Source organism: Pan troglodytes, chromosome 13, assembly GCF_028858775.2.
Source record: "Pan troglodytes isolate AG18354 chromosome 13, NHGRI_mPanTro3-v2.0_pri, whole genome shotgun sequence".
Classification (NCBI taxonomy): Eukaryota; Metazoa; Chordata; class Mammalia; order Primates; family Hominidae; genus Pan; species Pan troglodytes.
The window spans coordinates 129,968,134-129,990,229 of NC_072411.2; the positions used below are offsets into that span (position 1 = coordinate 129,968,134).

Consider the following 22,096-nt stretch of genomic DNA (forward strand, 5'->3'; position numbering starts at 1 on the left):
ACTCCTAATGAATCACATAAGATGCCCTGCTTCCAGTTAGTCTGTCTGCAATGTCCCATACCAAAAGTCTCTCATCTGGGCATACCTGAAACCTTCCCTTCTTCTGGTATAAAGCTTTCCCACTCCTCCGCCTGCCTTTGAGTGTCCACGAAAACACAGGGGATGCTGTGGCAAACCATCACTTTGCTATGGCAAGCATAATTAAATAGCCTTTACCTGGACTAATTTGGTGGGCTGTCATTTATTTCCACAAGACTCAGGAATTTCATTCCTAAGTGTGCGTAAATTCTATAGATACATACAAGAATGCTCACAGTAGCACTGTCAAAAATAGCAAAAACCTGGAAACAACGGGACTTCCTATCATCTGGAGAGTAAATAAACAGAAATGGAATGTAAGTGGATGTAGTAAAACCATGTCCAAAGAAATGCAAAGGAATAACAAACACAAGCTTTTTCTGTTTTTGTTTTTGAGACAGGGTCTTATTCTGTTGCCCAGGCTGTAGTGTGGTGTCACGATTATGGCTCACTGTAGCCTTGATCTCCTAGGTTCAAGTGATCCTCCTGCCTCAGCCTCCTGAGTAGCTGAGACTACAAGTATGCTCTGCCACGCCTGGCTAACTTTTAAGTTTAATAGCGACTAGTTCTTGCTATGTTGCCCAATCTCAAATTCCTGAGCTCAAGCAATCCTCCTGCCTCTGCCTCCCAAAATGTTGGGATTACAGGTGTGAGCCACCACTCCTAGCTGAACACAAGCTTTAGGGCAAGGACTACCTTGGGTGTAGGAGGGCAGGAGGACAGGTTGGGCAGGAGGAGCCTTATGTTAGATCATACTGTCAAGGTCCTGAACAGTTACATCATTAAAATAATTAACAAATTAAATAAAGAAGGCTATGTTTAAAGTGTTCTATGAACCAAAAGGGCACACAAACCATTGTTTCCTCTGCCCCTTAAAAAATGGTATATGTTCTGGCAAACTGAATGCAGCAGTACATCAAAAATTTTATCCACCATGATCAAGTGGGCTTCATCCCTGGGATGCAAGGCTGGTTCAACATATGCAGATCAATACACGTAATCCATCATATAAACAGAACCAAAGACAAAAACCACATGATTGTCTCAATAGATGCAGAAAAGGCTTTTGACAAAATTCAAGAGCCCTTCATGCTAAAAACTCTCAATAAATTAGGTATTGATGGGACATATCTCAAAATAATAAGAGCCATTTATAACAAACCCACAGTCAATATCATACTGAATGGGCAAAAACTGGAAGCATTCTCTTTGAAAACTGGCACAAGACAGGGATGCCCTCTCTCACCACTCCTATTCAACATAGTGTTGGAAGTTCTGGCCAGGGCAATCAGGCAGGAGAAAGAAATAAAGGGTATTCAATTAGGAAAAAAGGAAGTCAAATTGTCCCTGTTTGCAGATGACATGATTGCATAGTTAGAAAACCCCATCATCTCAGCCCAAAATCTCCTTAAGCTGATAGGCAACTTCAGCAAAGTCTCAGGATAAAAAATCAATGTGCAAAAATCACAAGCATTCTTATACACCAATAACAGACAGAGAGCCAAATCATGAGTGAACTCCCATTCACAATTGCTGCAAAGAGAATAAAATACCTAGGAATCCAACTTACAAGGGATGTGAAGGACCTCTTCAAGGAGAATTACAAACCACTGCTCAACAAAATAAAAGAGGACACAAACAAATAGAAGAACATTCCATGCTCATGGGTAGGAAGAATCAATATTGTGAAATGGCCATACTGCCCAAGGTAATTTATGGATTCAATGCCGTCCCCATCAAGCTACCAATGAGTTTCTTCATAGAACTGGGAAAAACTACTTTAAAGTTCATATGGAACCAAAAAAGAGCCTGCATTGCCAAGACAATCCTAAGTCAAAAGAACAAAGCTGGAAGTATCACGCTACCTGACTTCAAACTACACTACAAGGCTACAGTAACCAAAACAGCATGGTACTGGTACCAAAACAGAGATATAGACCAATGGAACAGAACAGAGCCCTCAGAAATAATACCACACATCTACAACCATCTGATCTTTGACAAACCTGATGAAAACAAGAAATGGGGAAAGGATTCCCTATTTAATAAATGGTGCTTGGAAAACTGGCTGGCCATATATAGAAAGCTGAAACTGGATCCTTTCCTTACACTTTATACAAAAATTAATTCAAGATGGATTAAAGACTTAAATGTCAGATCTAAAACCATAAAAACCCTAGAAGAAAACCTAGGCATTACCATTCAGGACATAGGCATAGGCAAGGGCTTCATGTCTAAAGCACCAAAAGCAATGGCAACAAAAGCCAAAATTGAGAAATGGGATCTAATTAAACTCAAGAGCTTCTGCACAGCAAAAGAAACTACCATCAGAGTGAACAGGCAGCCTACAGAATGGGAGAAAATGTTTGCAATCTACCCGTCTGACAAAAGGCTAATACCCAGAATCTACAAAGAACTTAAACAAATTTACAAGAAAAAATCAAACAACCCCATCAAAAAGTGGGGAAAGGATATGAACAGACGCTTCTCAAAAGACAACATTTATGCAGCCAACAGACACATGAAAAAAAGCTCATCATCACTGGCCATCAGAGAAATGCAAATCAAAACCACAATGAGATATCTCACACCAGTTAGAATGGCGATCATTAAAAAGTCAGGATAACATCAGGTGCTGGAGAAGATGTGGAGAAATAAGAACACTTTTACACTGTTGGTGGGACTGTAAACTAGTTCAACCATTGTGGAAGAAAGTGTGGCAATTCCTCAAGGATCTAGAACTAGAAATACCATTTGACCCAGCCATCCCATTACTGGGTATATACCCAAAGGATTATAAATCATGCTGCTATAAAGACACATGCACACGTATGTTTATTGCGGCACTATTCACGATAGCAAAGACTTGGAACCAACCCAAATGTCCATCAATGATAGACTGGATTAAGAAAATGTGGCACATATACACCATGGAATACTATGCAGCCATAAAAAAGGATGAGTTAATGTCCCTTGTAGGGACATGGATGAAGCTGGAAACCATCATTCTGAGCAAACTGTTGCAAGGACAGAAAACCAAACACCGCATGTTCTCACTCATAGGTGGAAATTGAACAATGAGAACACTTGGATACAGGATGAGGAACATCACACAATGGGGCCTGTCGTGGGGTGGGGGGCTGGGGGAGGGATAGCGTTAGGAGATATACCTAATGTAAATGACGAGTTAATGGGTGCAGCACACCAACATGGCAGATGTATACATATGTAACAAACCTACACGTTGTGCACATGTACCCTAGAACTTAAAGTATAATAATAATAAATTAAAAAAAGAAAAAGAAAAAAATGGCATATGTTAAAATGTGGTAACCATTATAAAAAAAAATAGAGCACAGTATGAGAGATTGGGATTGAAGGAATGGTGGATGGGATTTCAATTTCCAATTGGGTGGTCCAAATAGGACTCAGGTAGAACCTGACATTCCATCAAAGACTAGAAAGTGATGAAGAAGTGAACTATCCAGTTTTCTGGGGCAAGAACATTCCAGAAAGTGGGAAGGGAACAGTGAAAAGGCAGTTCAACCAGCACCCACTTAATGGGAGTGTCAGGAGTACCGAGTTCAGTGAAGTAATGGAGAGGGTGTTGTTGGCATTTCTCGGGGACAATTTTAGGTCACTGTAAACCAGCTTTGACTGTGAGAGAAGCAGGGAAGCTGGGAAGGATCCCCTGCCTTCCTTTATAAAAGGATTACTCCAAACAGGGCCTTGAGAATTGACCACAGGAGGGTCAAAGTTAGGACCTGGGCCATCTTGAGGAAGCTCTTGCTGGGTAGGGGTGAGGCAGCCTGAACCTGTGGGGTAGGGGTGTAGGTCAAGAGAGGATTCAGCTCTGGTAATGTCAAGTGGATTTGCTGATACATCCAGTGTAGGGTGTGAGAGGAAAATAGGAGTCAAAGTGGCACCAACGTCTTTTTGGCCTGTGCAACCAAAAGGATGGAGTTGCTGTTTATTGAGATTAACTAGAAAAGGTGTTGGCCAGACATGGTGGGTGTGCGCTTGTGGTGCCATCTACTCAGGAGGCTAAGGTGGGAGGATTGCTTGAGCCTGGGAGGTCAAGGCTGCAATGACTTATGAGCGCGTCACTGAACTCCAGCCTGGGAGACAGAGCAAGACCTGTCTCAACCCCTGCCTCATCCCCCAAAATAAAGGGCATATCTGCAAGAAAATCATGTGCTTTTTTGGGGTGTGAGTAGGGATTGCTGGTGGGAATTTCAAGTGTTCAGTTTCTAACATGTAAATTTTCAGTTGTTAACTGTCTTCCCTTCTATAATTGTGTCCCCTGTAAAACTTTGGTGAGAGCAGGAGAGGTTTTATATAAAAGTTGAAAGCAGCATTCTTCTCATTCTTCTCAGATGTGGAGACGTCCATTACCTTCAAGGTGCAGTTCCTTTGGTTTGGGTCCACAGGCAGATAAGTATTTGCCCCTTGCTTATGCAGAGGCAGACACCGTTTCCGTTCAGTCATGCCAATTTGGAATATATTTCTGTCGTGTTGATATGGAGCCGTTAGGATAGACGTGTTTTTTTCTCTGCTTAGACTCAGGTGGCTCCTTGCCTGGAGGGTGGGGAGTGTGTGTGCTTTTATTTAAGCCGATGCTCACAACTGTTCTGGAGTACTGACTTCAGGTCTCTACAAAAGATGCCACAGTTTGATTTTAACCTCCTGCTGAATGAGGGACTGAAATCACAAATAGGACAGAGTTTGACACATTTCAACAAAGAAGTAATATTCATATCCCACACATGCAATGCTTGAAATGAAATACTCCAAGTATCAGGAGGTAATAATGTTGGTTTATTGAGTCCTGAGTAATTGTCCAGCTGTGAACTTGGGCAGGGGGCGAGCCCACTCTGGTGTGGGTAGGAGTGGGGTGGGAGACCCTGAAGGGAGCAGATGTTTTAGCTGTCCATCACCTGGAGCTGAGGCAGATCTGGGAACTGAAAAGGGGGTGAAGCCCTCCCAAAGGTTGGGGCATCCTCCTCCTTTCATTGCAGTTGAACTGTGGTTCCTGACCAGACTCCAAGGGGAGCAAAGATGCTTGAGGGCATTCCTTGGGAGGAGGGAGCCGGCTGGTGCTGCCCAATGCAGGCAGCATGCGATAGAGGTTAAATACTTGTAAGAGGCACCCAGAGGTTGTATTTGACCATGATTTTAAACTACTTTGGGTTGTCTTTGAACCTTTACTAGAGACTTGCCAATAATTATGATCTGGGTTCTGAAAGGTTGTAGGGAACTAAAGGAAGACCCTGTTCCACTCTTGGGATGGAGAACAGAGAAGGGGAGCTTAGCTGGAATGGGGTGAAAGCAGTGGATGCCAGGAGAGTTGGGTCAGCCCAGCAGACCTGGGACCCCTGAGAGCTGATGGCAGGAAGACAGCAGGCTCCCTGATGAAGAGGCCAGAAGCAGAGCAATGCTGCGTGTGATGTGGTGCGGTAGCGGGTAGTCTCTGCCTGCCTAGATGTGTGACCTGGCACCCCAGGAAACTCTCAGAGAAAGATGAGCTCAGAGAGTACATAGTGCAGAGGTCACTACCAGAGGGATAAAATTCCAGCAAAAAAGATGCAGGTGAATCCAGCCATCATTATTGAAGGAATTTTTTTTTTCTTTGAGACAGACTCTTGCTCTGTCACCCAGGCAGCAGTGCAGTTGCTTGCTCATGGCTCACTACAGCCTCAACCTCCTGGGATAGGTGATCCTTTCACCTCAGCCTCTCGAGTAGCTGAGACCGCAGGTGCATGCCACCACACCTAGCTAATTTTTTGTAGAGATGGGGTCTCACTGTATTGCCCAGGGATATTGGGAAAATTCAATGGAAATGCAACTCTACTCTATTTTTTTAATTAATTAATTGATTTTTTTTTGAGACAGAGTCTCACTCTGTCACCCAGGCCGGAGTACAGTGGCACAATATCAACTCACTGCAGCCTCCACCTCCTAGGTTCAAGTGATTCTCCTGCCTCAGCTTCCCGAATAGCTGAGATTACAGGTGTATGCCACCATGCCCAGCTAATTTTTTGTATTTTTAGTAGAGATGGGGTTTCACCATGTTGGCTAGGCTGGTCTTGAACTCCTGACCTGAAGTGATCTGCCTGTCTTGGGCTCCCAAAGTGTTGGGATTACAGGCGTGAGCCACCGTGCCCGGCCTGAATGACTCTTAATCTGTAGTTCCCCCTCCATCTCCCTCTCTTTCTCTCTCCTTGAAGTGTGTTTTTCCTGTGAGTTTTCCATGGTCAAATTTTGAATTTTGATCATTGCATCCCCATGTAATTAGATCTAGAGGCTTATTAAGATTCAGTTTCTATTTTTGGACAAGAATGCTTCATGGGTGGTGTTGGGTTCCTCCACCAGGAAGCATGTAATTCTAATTGTCTGTCTTTGAATGATAGCGGCACCTGCTGTTAGTCACTGCCTACATCCATTAATTCATTTGGGTTGCAAAATGGTGATTGATATTCTACTTTTTCCTCATCTATTTGTTGGAATACCTCTATAGAAAGAAATGTGGGCTGGGTGGGGTGGCTCACACCTATAATCCCAGCACCTTGGGAGGCCAAGGTGGGAGGATCACTTGAGGCCAGGAGTTTGAGATCAGCATGAGCAACATAGTGAGACACTGTCTCTAATACTAAAAAAAAAAAAAAAAAAAAAAAAAAACAAAGAAAAGAAAAGAAATGTCCTCTCCTCAACTCTTTGCTTACTCTGAGGTACAGTTCATTTAGGAAAAGAAGAATAAATGCCTAATTCTCCTCCTACCATTAAAAATATCTATTTCAAAATAATGTGTTAATTTCTTAGCATCTTCCAAAGATGACCAATGAGGATTTCTTAAAAATTTGCTATTATTATGAACTCATAGATTTAAAAAAAATTTATGTGTTTTAGCTCACTGCAGCCATTTTTCTTTTTGATGCTTAAATTGTTGTCTTGATATGAACCCATTACCCTTTGGTAGCTTCCTTGTTTTCTGGCGTGACAAGATATTCCAGGCTTATCCCGTACATTTTATGCCCCAAATCTGGAATCATTTTATTTATTTATTTTTTATTTTGAGACAGAGTCTTGCTCTCACCCAAACTGGAGTATAGAGGCACAATCCTGGCTCATTGCAACCTCTGCCTCCTGGATTCAAGCAATTCTCATGCCTCAGCCTCTTAAGTAGCTGGGACTTCAGGCACATGCTACCACATCTGGTTAATTTTCTATATTTTTAGTTAGAGATGGGGTTTCGCTGTGTTGCTCAGGCTGGCCTCGAACTCCTGATCTCAAATGATCCACCCACCTTGGCCTCCCAAAGTGTTGGGATTACAGGCGTGAGCCACCATGCCTGGCCTGGAATCATTCATTTTTCTTTTCTTTTCTTTCTTTCTTTTTTTTTCGAGATGAAGTCTCACTCTGTCACCTAGGCTGCAGTGCAGTGGCATGATCTTGGCTCACTGCGACCTCTGCCCTCCGGGTTCAAGCGATTCTCCTGCCTCAGCCTCCCAAGTAGCTGGGACTACAAGTGCCCACCACCACACCTGGCTAACTTCTGTATTTTTAGTAGAGTGGTGTTTCACCAGGTTGATCAGGCTAGTCTTGAACTCCTGACTTCAAGTGATCTGCCTGCCTAGGCCTCCCAAAATGCTGGTATTATAGACCTGAGCCACCTTGCCCAGCCTGGAATCATTCATTTTTCAAGGAGTTCTTATTTGTATTTCTTTTTAAAATGTCTGATTCTTCCTTTACATATTTCCCTATGTGAATTTATAAAAGTTCCTTACATATAAAGATATTAATCTTTTGTCCTATACGCATATATATTTTCCCCAGTTTCAGAAATTTTGAAGCTTTGTTTTTGTCCGAAATTTAAACATTTTATAAGTCACATCTCTCAATTTTTTTCCATATTGTTGGGAAAAAGCTGAGTGTTGGGGAAAAAACTGAGGCAGGGCTTGCATGTCTGAAATAATGTCCTCTGGAATGTGTCTAGACTTGCTGGCTCCTTGCTTCTAGCCCTCCTAGGCTCCTAGATCAATCGTATTCGCATTATCTCAAGTAGCAGAACATGGTCCATATAAACACTAAACTGTCACAGCTGTAGATCATGTGTCTGCCCTTTTGACCCCCACATTCTCACTGCCGGTTTCTTTGTTGGATTACCAATAAATAGCGTGGGCTCCTAGAGCTCAGGGCCTTCGCAGCCTCCACAATCGCGATGGCCTGCTGGTCCCACTTTACTTCTCAAACTGTCTTTTTCTCAATCCTTTGACTCCGCTAGACTTTGTTGCCCTCGCGACCTGGTGTTGGGTCTGATCACCCCAATGCGTATGATTTTTGGTATTGGTGCCATATTAAGCAAGGTATTCCACAGCCCAGGAATATAATACTATTCTCCCATATTTTTTATACTACCCCTATTGCCTTACTTTTTTATATTTCAATACTTAATCCCTGGAATTTATGGAGATTTGGCATGATGCAAGGGTTTTATGGCATGATGCAAGGGTTTTACTTAAAAAATCATTTTATGTCATACTCTAGTTGTGTAAGATGTTATCCTTGACAGAAGCTGGACTAAGAGTACGTGGGCCCTCTCTATGCTATTTTTGCAACCAAAAGTCTATTATAATTTCAAAATAAGTAAAAAAACAAAAAACAAAAAACACTGAGTAGAGTGGCTCCCAACTGTAATGTCAGCACTTTGGGAGGCTGAGGCATGAGGATCGCTTGAGGCCAAGAGTTCAAGACCAGCCTGGGCAACACAGTGAGACCCTGTCTCTACAAAAAAAAAATAAAAATAAAAATTAGCTGAGTGTGGTGATTCATGCCTGATATCCTACCTACTTGGGAGGATTAGGCAGGAGGACTGTTTGAACCCAGGAGTTTGAGGGTGCAGCGAGCTATGATGGTGCCACTGTCACTCTAGCCTGGGTGACAGATTGACACCCTGTCTCAAAAAAAAAAGAAAAAAGAACGAAAAAACCCATCTTGTCATTTTGTTATTGTTGTGGTGGTGGTGGTTGGTATCAGGTTTATTTTTCCAGATGGTTAGCTAAATGTTTAATTGCTTAGGGAGCTTAGTGGTGAATATGAGGTAATTTACAGAAGTTACATACATAATTGGCGTTTATGTGGTCATTAAGAAACAGTTTCTGAAAAGCAAATATTTAATAATGAGGGTAATTGTATATGATTAAATGTTAAGTTAAAAACCGGGATACAAAATTATATATTCACAGTACTTTTAATTTTGCCATATAAATTCAAGGAAATAGCCAGGCATGATGGCTGACATCTGTAATCCCAGTACTTTGAGAGGCCAAGGTGGGCGGATCACCTGAGGTCAGGAATTCAAGATCAGCCTGGCCAAAATGGTGAAACCCTCTCTCTACTAAAAATACAAAAATTTAGCCGGGCATCGTGGCACGTGCCTGTAATCCCAGCTACACGGGAGGCTGAGCCCAGATGGCGCTATTGCACTCTAGCTTGGGCGACAGAGCAAGACCCCATTTCAAAAAAAAAAAAAAAAAAAAATCAAGGTAATAGTCTATGTTAATTAAAAGAAAAAAGAGGCCGGGTGCTGTGGCTCATGCCTGTATAACCAGCACTCTGGGAGGCCGAGGTGGTCAGATCACCTGAGGTCGGGAGTTTGAGACCAGCCCAGCCAATATGGTGAAACCCCGTCTCTACTAAAAATATAAAAATTAGCTGGGCGTGTTGGCACATGCCTGTAATCCCAGCTACTCGGGAGACTGAGGCAGGAGAATCACTTGAACCTGGGAGGCAGAGGTTGCAGTGAGCTGAGATGGCGCCATTGCACTCCAGCCTGAGTGACAAGAGCAAAACTCCATCTCAAAGAAAAAAAAAATAATTAAAAAAAAAAAGAAAAGAAAACAGTAGATTAGCAATGGCAAAATCTGGTGGACATCATGTTAATTGGGTGATAAAATTTAATATCACTAGAAATGGGATCAATTAAAATCACACACTTGTTGATGTGATGCACTGAGGAAAACACATCAACTGTGTAATATTTCTGCAAAAATGTTTAACCAGAACCTGACCACGAGGAAACAATGAGCCAAATCTCTGTTGAGGGTTATTTTGCAAAACAACTCTCCAGGACAAAAATAAAATGCTGGAAAACCGTTCTAGATTAAAGTTCAATAAAAATACATCTTTGATTGGATCTAACATGAAAAATTATTAAAAATGCAATTCCAAATTATAGGACATTCTTGGGATAATTAGGGAAATTTAAGATTGGTTAAAAATTACATAAAAACGTGCCACTTTTAAATCTCTCAAGTGTGATAATAGTATTGTAGTTCTATAGGAGAATCTCCCTTTTGGGAGACACTTACTAAAATTTGTAGTATTCCTCTTCAACTTACTTTCATTCAAATGGGAGAGAGAAGACTGGGTGCAGTGGCCCACTTCTGTAATCTCAATGCTTTGGAAGGCTGAAGTGGATGGATGGTTTGAGGCCAGGAGTTCAAGACCAGTATGGGCAACATAGCCAGACCCCATCTCTACAAAAATGTAATTAAAATAAAATAAAATAAAATAAAATAAAATGAAAGAGAACTAAAATGAAATGTATGGCAAAATGTTAACTACTGGTTAACTTAAGTAAATGGTATACAGGATTTTACTATAATATTCTTGCAAATTTTCTGTGGGTTTAAGATTCTACAAAATACAAATATTGGGAAAAAACAAAACATAGAAAAATGATGGAGCAATGTGAAGTGGCTTATGCCTGTAATCTCAGCATTTTGGGAGGCCAAGACAGGAGGATTGCTTGAGCCCAGGAGCTTGAGCCCAGCCTGGATAACATAGCAAGACCCCATCTCCATTTTTAAAAGGCATAGGAAAATGATGGAAGAAAATATGACAAAATGGTAAAAGTGGTTATTACAGGCACTATTAATTTTCTCCTTTATGTTTTTCTGTATTTTAAAATTGTTTATAATTAACTTATATTTATTATTCTAAATTCAGAAAAAAAAATTTAGAGGAGAGAAAAACCACTCAATTTTCCCCATTTTTCTTTTTCAATGTTCTATGTCAATTTCCATAACCTGACATGACAACAGGTGGACTCAGGAAAGAGGTAGAGGCAGCTGCTGATGTCTAGGTGTGGCACCTTCTGAAGTGTTTGGGAAAGTGCTGTTACTATCCATAGCGTGCATTTTGGAACAACTCTCAACTCTGTTGTGAACGTGTTTTGAGGCAGGTGTCCCATCTAGGTTGTGTTTCCCTGGGAATCTAAGCAATGGTTGTAGATGTGGTCTAATTCCCTGAGCAAAGATGTTCTGGGCATGAGCTATAAGAATTCTGAAGACATGCTGGGTGAGGTGGCTCACACCTGTAATCCCAGCACTTTAGGAGGATGAGGCGGGTGGATTACCTGAAGTCAGGAGTTCAAGACCAGCCTGGCCTACATAGTGAAACCGTGTCTCTACTTAAACACAAAAATTAACCAGGTGTGGTATTGCGTGCCTGTGGTCCCAGCTACTCAGGAGATTGAGGCAAGAGAATCACTTGAATCTGGGAGGTGGAGGTTATGGAGAGCTGAAATCGCGCCACTACACTCCAGCCTGGGCAACAGAGTGAGACTCCGTCTCAAATAATGATAATAATAATAATAATAAATGCTGAACACTTGCAGAGAATAAGATTAGGGTGAATTACTTACTGAAACCTATGGCCTGAGCAAACTTGAGCCCAAGAATCCCCTGATACTTCCCCCAAATAACTTCACTCTCAGCCTACAGGAACCCTGAGACATTGAAGATTTTGGCCAATTGAAAAATCAGACATCTGCATTCCACAGAGAGGGGAGGGCAGCCATTGTCATGCTGTCACTGCTGCTGTTTTTGCCTGACATCTCCCAGCCCAGCCCCAAAGCTATTGTGTATGTGTTGGAAGACACATGGACCCAGGAAAGTAGAAGAATTAGGAGCGCTGCTCTCCCTGGTTAGGGGTTACTGAGGTCATTAATACTTCTTAGCTGTGATGTCAAAAGCACACCACAGGCCGGGCGTGGTGGCTCATGCCTACACTCCCAACATTTTGGAAGGCTGAGGTGGGTGGATCACCTGATGTCGGGGATTCGAGACCAGCCTGGCCAACATGGTGAAACCCTGTCTCTGCTAAAAATACAAAAATTAGCCAGGTGTGGTGGTGCACATCTGTAATCCCAGCTACTTGGGAGCTGAGGCATGAGAATTGCTTGAACCCAGGAGGCAGAGGTTGTAGTGAGCGAAGATTGTGCCACTGCACTTCAGCCTGGGCGACCGAGTGAAACTCCATCTAAAAAGAAAAGGGAGAAGAGCAGAAAAACAAGGTCCCCAGACAGAGTCCAGAGTCAGCCGTCTGTAGCTGAACCTGGTGGCATAGGTCTATAGTCCCAGCTACTGGGAGGCTGAAGATGGAGAAGCACTTGAACCCAAGGAGCCTGAGGCTGCAGTGGGCTGTGATTGCACCATTGCACTCTAGTCTGTGTGACTGAGCAGGACCCTGTCTCAAAAAATCAAGGAACAAAATAAAACAAAAAGGACAGCCATCTCATACAGCAGGGCAGGCAGGTCTGGAAGTAGCAGGAACCAACTGAGGGAGTCTGGCCCTTATGTCTCTACTGTGGGCATCATAGACATTATACAAGTGTCTCATGTAGGGCACTGGGCAGACAAAACAGAGAGCAGGAGGACTCCTTACAGCCCCACACCTGTGAGAGGTAGATCAAGGGAGGGTGTCTTAAGCCTTTCTTCTGCTTTCAAAAAGTCAGCTTATGAAAGAGGTGCCAGTTGTAAAACCACGGACACCGACATCCTGGGGGACATGCAGCCCCCTGCAGAGCCTGGTGGTTGTTGATCAGAACCTGCAGCGTAAGTTCCAAGAGGGACTGCGGGGTCTCCATGGCGTGGGCCTCTTCTGTGGGTTGTCTGGAGAATAGAGATTAGCCGGGCCGGCCTTAAACTCTGGAGATAGTCAGGCAAGAACCTTACCCTACTGACTTACTCACACCCACGGGCTACCTGGGGCAGGAAATGGAGGCCTGACAGGTAGAGTCAGTTGGACCGAATGGGATCATTCCAAATAAACATTCCATTAGTGCGTGGGCAGGCCTAAGCCTGGAGCCTCCCCATGGGTCTTAAATATGAGAGAGGCACGAGAGAAGGCCAGCCACCAAATGTAAACTTTGTTGCTTTTGTTTTCCCAATTACTTAACAGATAAACAACAAACAGAAACCTCACCCTTGGCAGATGACTTAGGAGTAGGCCCTAAATTATTGCATTTTTAGCATTTCACATAGCACAATTTTTTTTTGGAATTTTTAATGATCAAGCAATTCTTCTGGTGAATGAAAAATCCCAAGGAGCTAGAAAAGAGAATATTTGTGTTTTAAGGTGAGATATAAGGTGCAAGATAATACATTCAGAAATGCCTACTCTGTTTCTTTCTTTTTTTTAGATGGAATTTCACTCTGTCACCCAGGCTGGAGTGCAATGGCACAATCTTGGCTCACTGCAACCTCTGCCTCCCGGGTTCAAGTGATTCTCCTGCCTCAGCCTCCTGAGTAGCTGGTCTAATTTTTTTTTTTTTTTTTGAAACAGAGTCTCCCTCTGTCTCCCAGGCTGGAGTGCAATGGCATGATCTCAGCTCACCGCGACCTCCACCTCCTGGGTTCAAGCGATTCTCCTGCCTCAGCCTCCCAAGTAGCTAGGACTACAGGCATGTGCCACCATACCTGGCTAATTTCGTATTTTTGGTAGAGATGGGGTTTCTCCGTGTTGGTCAGGCTGGTCTTGAACTCCCAACCTCAGGTGATCCACCCGCCTCGGCATCCCAAAGTGCTGGGATTACAGGTGTGAGCCACCGCGCCCAGCCAAGGTTTTTTTTTAATATCATAAGACTGTGTGATGAATTCCAACAGAGAGAAAAACAATGTTTTGTCCAACCTGTGACAACTGAGAAGTATCAACAGAGACACAAGACTTTTTACCTGGCTCTGGATTCAGACTCTCATGATTATAAAGAAATGAAGATTATTCTTAAATGTTCTAGGCATTTATTTAATTCAAAAGATACCTATTGAATACTTACAATGTGTCGGGCACTATTTTAAGCCCTAACACACATTTAAGTTCTTGCAAACACAAACATCTTAGAGGTGTGTTCTCATCCAAACAGAGGTTTAAGAGATGAGCAAAAGTTAAATTTAGCAATATTAGCTTCTTAAGATGTTCACAAGGTAGGGCGTAAGACAACTCATGAGATCTTTTATGAGGTCTCATGAACAACAGGAGATAGGATAAACAACAACAAGAAATGGGCCACATATTAGGCTTGGCTTGCTGGAGTTGCTACATAAGGGCTTCCCCGGACAGAAGGCGGCATCAGACCTCTTCATCTCTCCTGAGCCCTCTATCCTCGCTTCTCCTCAGTCCTCTCTACTGACACCATGGGTTGCTGTGGGTGTGGTGGCTGCGGTGGTGGCTGTGGTGGCTGCAGTGGTGGCTGTGGTGGTGGCTGTGGTGGCTGTGGTGGTGGCTGCGGTGGTGGCTGTGGTGGTGGCTGTGGCAGCTACACCACCTGCAGGTGCTACCGGGTGGGCTGCTGCTCCAGCTGCTGCCCCTGCTGCCGTGGCTGCTGTGGGGGCTGCTGCAGCACTCCCGTGATCTGCTGCTGCCGCCGTACCTGCAGTTCGTGTGGCTGTGGCTATGGGAAGGGCTGCTGCCAGCAGAAGGGATGCTGCCAGCAGAAGTGCTGCTGCCAGAAGCAATGCTGCTGCTAGGTGGGAACCTAGCCTCTGGGCAGGGGCTGCAGGCACTCATGCTGTTGGTAAGACTGCGGGTCTGCAGGTGCCGCAGGGAGGCAGCTTGCTCCCCTTGCTGTGGCTTTCCTCCATCCCATCCTGTGTGCTCCCTGCTGTCTCCCTGTCACCTGGACTTCATGGCACTTTTCTGCTTGGTTCTCATCTCTGTAGTTTAACTAATTCTTCCTATTATTAAGGTAGTCACATGGGCAACTGGTACAATGTCATTCAAGCACAAAGATGCGGGACATTTTGAGTTTTGAGCTCAGCAAAGCAGGATCATGATTTTGACCGTGCTTTCTTCTTTGAACTCTTTTCTCTCTAGGCATTAGGTCTTCTTGTGTGTTCCACATATGCTCTGTCTTTTCTGTGGCCATAGAGTCTTTTCTAGATGTTCTCCTAAAATTTTCTTTTTTTGTTTTACTAATTCATGGTCTTTATTTTAGTGCCATAATTTTGATTATATTACCAAAAAATCTTTTTTCCCTTTGGTAGTAACCCATCTATATTTTTTTACTTGAAAAAATTGATACATAATAGATGTAGATATTTGGGGGGATACATGTGATATTTTAATAAATTTACATAATGTGTAATAATCAAATCAGGGTAATTGGGATATTAATCACCTTAAATCTTTTTCTTTTATGCTGGGAACATTCAAATTATTCTCTATTAACTGTTTTGAAATGGGTAATAGATTACTGTTTACTGTAGTCACTCTACTGATTTATTGAGCACTAGGTATTGTTCTTTTAACTGTATTTTTGTACTCATTAATCAACGATTCTTCATGAAAAATTTCATAATAAAATGCAAAAGTGAACTCTGAACAGTTTCCCTTAGTTTTATTCTTATAGATATTTTTCATTAAACTACCATTAATCATGATTTTCTGTGGGTTGGAGGCCATTAAGGATACACATATAATTATGCCCTTGTGTGGTTTACATTCCATTTATACACAAATAACCACAAACATGAGGTAGAGTAATAACAAACGTGTTAAAAGTTCTATGTTGATGTGTATGTCATGGGCAGGAACAACTCCACATTGCTGGATGGTGAATCGGTGTAACTCAAAGGAACTCGGATCACTTCAAGAAGGAAGGGACATTTGGGAGTGTGTTTTGAAGAATTAGTAAGGTTTTGACAGGTGGAGGTGGTTGGGGCAGATGTTTCGAGAAGGGCAAAAATGTGAGAATGGAAAAGTTCAAGACATACATGGGACAAATCATGAATTTGACCTACAGTAGGCTAATATAAATAGTTACAAGTCAACAATGACAGGAAGGCTGTCCTACGATTTGGAAGGCTGAGGGGTTAAGAATAACAGCAAGGACAACAGCAATAGTAACTGGCATTTGCGTTGCCCTTAAAAACCAGGTATTCTGGCCAGGCGTGGTGGCTCATGCCTGCAATCTCAGCACTTTGGTTTTTGTTTTGTTTTGTTTTTTAGACAGAGTCTCAATGTCTCACCCAGGCTGGAGTGCAGTGGCATGATCTTGGCTCACTGCAACCTCTGCCTCCTGGGTTCAAGTGATACTCATGCCTCAGCCTCCCGAGTAGCTGGGATCACAGGCTTGCGCCACCACGCCTGACTAATTTTTGTATTTTTAGTAAAGACGGGGTTTCGCTGTGTTGGCCAGAGTGGTCTCGAACTCTTGGCCCTCAGTGATCCACCCGCCTCAGTCTCCCAAAGTGCTGGGAGGATCACTTGAGCCCAGGAGTTCAAGACCAGTCTGGGCAACATAGTGAGACCTAGTGTCTACAAAAAAATACACAAATTAACTGGGCGTGATGGTGTGCAGCTGTAGTCCCAGCTACTTGAAAGGCTGAGGTGGGAGGATCACTTGAGCCTGGGAGGTTGAGGCTGCAGTAGCCATAATAGTGCCACTGTACTGCAGCGTGGGTGACAGAGTGAAAAGGGGACAGGCATTCTTCTAAGCACATACATGTGTCATGTTGCAGAGAGGGAAATGGCACAGAGAAGTTATTAACTTGTTCAAAACACATAACTGCCGCAGGGGGCGCTGCACACACAGCAATGCTATGGGCCAGGGAAGGCTTTTGAGAGGGGACACTTACCTGGACAGCAATGTGCAGAATTAATCGGTTCACTGGGAGAACGGAGCAGTGTCAGAAATCCTGGGCAAAGCAACGAGGGCCCAAGACAACAGCAGAGTGGGAATGGCAAGAGTATTTGTGGGGAGTTAAGGCATAATACAAACCAAACAAATGAAGGGAATGTCTGAGATGACAAAACAGGCAAGATGACAATGGTGATTTAACAATGCACTGGGACTTCTATTCTTCTTTTCTTAGAGATTTGGGAAATTGTACAAGGTAGTCCAGTTTATTCTTTATTTTTATTTTATTTTATCTTGTTTTTTTCAAACAAGGTCTTGCAATGTTGCCCAGGCTGGAGTGCAGTGGCACCATCATTACTGACTAAAGTCTCAACCTCCTGGGCTCAAGCGATCCTCCCACCTTGGCCTCCTGAGTAGCTGAGATCACAGGTGCATGCTACCACACTTTTTACATTTTGTGATAGAATCGAGGTCTTGCTGTGTTGCCCGGGATTGTCTCAAACAGTTGGGCTCAAGTGATCCTCCTAACATGCTTGGATTACAGGTGTGTGCCGCTGTGCCTGGCCCCATTTTAAAATTCTTATCAAATATGATCAACAAGGTCAGAAACTGGCCATTTCCTTTAAAGTTGTTTGTTTCACTCTGTAAGATGTAGCAGGAAAGGGAGTTGATAATCTAAAAATGCTTTCTAATAAATGTGCATGATAACTCCCTTATATATCACTGATCCTGATCTTGGTGTATTTACTGTATTGCAGATGAAATGTGAAATGGTTATTTTGAGAAAAGGCAGATCTGCTTGACTGGCTACATTGGGCTGACCCGAAAAGATCTAGGCTTGAAAAAAAAATTGCCTCCTTTTTTTTTTTTTTTAGATGGAGTCTTGTGCTGTCACCCAGGCTGGAGTGCAATGGCTCAATCTCTGCTCACTGCAGCGTCTGTCTCCTGAGCCCAAGCAGTTCTGCTGTCTCAGCCTCCTGAGTAGCTGGGATTACAGGCATGCGCCACCATGCCTGGCTAATTTGTATATTTTTAGTAGAGCTGGAAGTTTCACCATGTTGGCCAGGCTGGTCTCGAACTCCTGACCTCAAATGATCTGCCTGCCTCAGCCTCCCAAAGTGCTGGGATTACAGGTGTGAACCACTGTGCCTGGCCTGCTTTTTTATTTTATTTATTTATTTGTTTATTTTTAATTATTTTTTTCAGACGAAGTCTTCCTCTGTTGCTCAGGCTGGAATGCAGTGGTGGGATCTCAGCTCACTGCAACCTCCGCCTCCCAGGTTTAAGCGATTCTCTCACCTCAGCCTCCCAAGTAGCTGAGACTAGTCATGTGCTACCACACCTGGCTAATTTTTGTATTTTTAGTAGAGATGAGGTTTCACCATATTGGCCAGGCTGGTCTCGAGCTCCTGACCTCAAGTGATCCACCCATCTAGGCCTCCCAAAGTGCTGGGATTACAGGCATGAGCCATCACACCCAGCCAAAAATTGCTTTTTTAGTCTACTTAAATGAATCAATCCTTCCTTCCTTCCTCCCTTCCTTTCCTTCCCTCCCCCCTCCCTCCCTCCTTCCTTCCTTTCTTCCTTGCTTTTCTCTTTTTCTTTCCTTCCTTCTTTCCTTTCAAGACAGGGTCTCACTGTCACCCAGGCTGGAGTGCAGCCTTGACCTCCTGGGCTCAAGCAATCCTCCTGCTTTAGCCTCCCAAGCAGGTGGAACTACAGGCATGCACCACCATGCCCGCCTAATGTAAATTTTTTTTTGTCGAGAAAGGGTCCTGCTCTGTTGTCCAGGCTGGACTCAACATCGTGGCCTCAGATAATTTTCCTACCTTATCCTCCCAAAGTGCTGTAACTACAGGTGTGAGCCACCTCCTACTTATTGAATGTTGATTTTTTGCATTCATTTTAAGAACGTTTGGATGAAGATTGTAGACTAACAACACACATTATAGGGATCACAGGGCTCGGCACACGTATAGTTTGCCACTAAATATTGTTAGAATGAGCAAATGTTATATATATTATGTATACTATACCTACATATAGGTCAGGCTTGGTGGCTCATGGTTGTAATCCCAGCACTTCGGGAGGCTGAGGCAGGAGGATCACTTGAGGGCAGGAGTTTGAGACCAGCCTGGCCAACATGGTGAAACCCCATCTCTACTGAAAATACAAAAAGTAGCTCGGCATGGTGGTACATGCCTGTTATCTCAGCTACACGGGAGGCTAAGGCAGGAGAATCGCTTGAACACCCGGAGGCAGAGGTTGCAGTGACCCAAGATTATGCCACTGCACTCCAGCCTGGGTGACAGAGAAAGACTCTATCTCAATAAAATAAAATAAAATAAAATAAAACCATATATATTATATATAATATAATATAGGTTATATATATGTTTGTATATGTTACTTGTATTCATTATAGTATACTTACGTTATACATGAAATTCATATATATAGGTTATACATGTTACTTATATATAACAGATACATATACCTCAGATTATATATGTTACAATACAATTTTTACATATCCATGTTATATGTAAATACATATGTATGTATGTATAACACATACACAGTCTCAACTTTGTGACTTAACACATGATTTTGTAAAATCTAGTAGTTTTTGGAGCATATGTTCTCGAATACATTGTTTCCATTGTTAAGGCTTGCCTCTGCCTCACTGTGTCTGTTCCTTCCTGATCTTTGGGTCAACTGTGATTACAGGGACTTCACCCTTGTGTTTACTGTATGCTCCGTGGCTTCTACCAGAGGTTCTCACAGGTCAGAGTATTACCATCCGAAAGTCCTTTAGGCACTTCAATCCAGACAAAGCAAAGGCATCAAGATCTGCTGTATGTACTTATATGAAGAATGTCCAGTGGCTCACACTTGTAGTCCCAGCACTTTGGGAGGCCTAGGTGGGCGGATCACTTGAGGTCAGGAGTTTGAGACCAACTTGACCAACATGGTGAAGCCCTGTCTCTACTAAAATTACACAAATAACTGGGTGTGGTGGTGGACACCTGTAATCCCAGCTACTCGGGAGACTGAGGCAAGAGAATTGCCTGAACCCAGGAGGCGGAGGTTGCAGTGAGCTGAGCCAAGGTCATGCCACTGCACTGCAGCCTGGGCAATAGAGAATGACTCTGTCTCAAATATTTAAAAAAAAGTCCTCGTGTGTGTTTGTGCTGGCTGGCTAATGAGCTATTTGTGAAAAGGGTAAGTGTATGGTGTAAGAAGGTGGACATGGACAAATAATGGTTGGTTTTGTCACCGCTAGAGGGTCATGACTGAAAATTGTCCAGATTCTTGTCATTTTGAACAAAGAACTGGACAAATTGCCCAGCAAAGCAAAAAAAAAGAATGAAGCAACAAAAGAATGAAATCAGGGATTTACTGAAAATGAAAAGTACACTCCACAGTGTGGGTTCTAGCCAAGCAGTGGCTCAAGGGCCCAGATACAGAATCTTCTTGGGTTCAAATACCGCCTAGAAATTTCCCATTGGCCACTTCATACTCACCTCATGTAAATGAAGTGGTAGCCAACAATCAGTCTGATTGGTTGTGGACAGCAGCCGAACAGAGGCTGAAGTGAAGTTACATAGGTCACACTTCTGTGCAAATGTCTGATTGGTTGCTTTTTTGCAGCAATGGGTTGGCTAGGGTGAAGTTACAAAGTTATAATTCTATGCAAATGAAGTATACATAGAAGAAGAAGTGGGTGGAGGAGGCAGAGAGGTGGCAGAGAGGTTGCTGTGAGCTGAGATCACACCACTGCACTCCAGCCTGGGCGACAGAGTGAAACTCCATCTCAAAAATAAAAAAACAAACCCCCAAAAAGCAAAGGTCAATTACTCAGAAATACAGTATAACATAGTAAACAATTTCTTAACTAACTTTTTGTAAGCACATTATCTACCAACAATAGCATATTGTATTTGTCTGCTAGGGCTGCTATAACAAAACACACAGGCTGGGGAGGCTTAAACAATAGAAATTTATTTTCTCACAGTCTGGAGGCTGGAAGTATAAGATCAAGATGCCAGTGAAACCGCCTTTGCAAAGTTACAATTGAGTAAATTATGGCAGTGAAAGCCGACTCCATCTTGCTTCTAACCTTCAAGCTGTCCTTGTTCATTCCTGGGCATAGGCCGAACTAACTTTAGGAAGGAATTCAGTTCATGGTTTGACTCTGAAATAAAATTGATAATAGCCCTTTCCCTAAAAGACCCCCTTCTTGCCTGGGGACTAGTCTGCCTTTGCAAGACTAACAAATTAGCTACAAGATTAGAAATTACAGATTAGAGGTCACGCAGCCTCTGGCTCCAAGAGTCCAAACCTCCCCAAATTGTTCTTGGGGATAATATCACTATTTTAAAACCTAAGATCAGTGCTTGTGATATTTTGCAGACCCTGCACTATACGGATTAGCTGATACCATCCAGACTGGTAACCTAGCTCAACCAGTTCTGCCTTCCCACCCAGCAACAGAGAACATCAAGAAAAAGTCACTTCGGGCCGGGTGCGGTGGCTCACGCCTGTAATCCCAGCACTCTGGGAGGCCGAGGTGGGTGGATCACTTGAGGTCAGGAGTTTGAGACCAAACTGACCAACGTGGCAAAACCCTGTCTCTAATAAAAATACAATATTAGTTGGGTGTGGTGTTGCGAGCTTGTAATCCCAGCTACTTGGGAGGTTGAGACAGGAGAATCACTTGAACCTGGGAGACGGAGGTTGCAGTGAGCCGAGATCGCACCATTGCACTCCAGCCTGGACAACAAGAGGGAAACTCCATCTCAAACAAACAAACAAACAAACACACAGGAAAAACTCACTTCGACCCCTTATGATTCCATCTCCAACCTGACCAATCAGAACTCCCCACTTCCCAAACCCCTACCTGCCAAATTATCTTTAAAAACTCTGATCCCCGAATGCTTGAATGCTCTGGGAGACTGATTTGGGTAGTAATAAAACTCCGGTCTCCCGCACAGCCGGCTCTGCATAAATTACTTTCTCCATTGCAATTCCCCTGTCTTGATAAATTGGCTCTGTCTAGGCAGCTGGCAAGGTAAACCCATTGGGTGGTTATAC

At 43.2% G+C, this 22,096-nt stretch overlaps 1 protein-coding gene across 1 annotated transcript; it reads left to right on the top strand.

Moving 5' to 3' along the window:
• Nucleotides 1–14,552: 14,552 nt before the first annotated feature.
• On the top strand, nucleotides 14,553–14,907 carry LOC129143261 (small cysteine and glycine repeat-containing protein 8). Its single transcript, XM_054678839.1, has one exon. The coding sequence runs from the start codon at nucleotides 14,553–14,555 to the stop codon at nucleotides 14,883–14,885; it is 333 nt and encodes a 110-aa protein (XP_054534814.1). The 3' UTR covers nucleotides 14,886–14,907.
• Nucleotides 14,908–22,096: the final 7,189 nt, after the last annotated feature.

Coding starts and splice junctions, on each gene's coding strand:
- LOC129143261 (XM_054678839.1), top strand. CDS start 14,553: ATGGGTTGCTGTGGGTGTGGTGGCTGCGGTGGTGGCTGTGGTGGCTGC.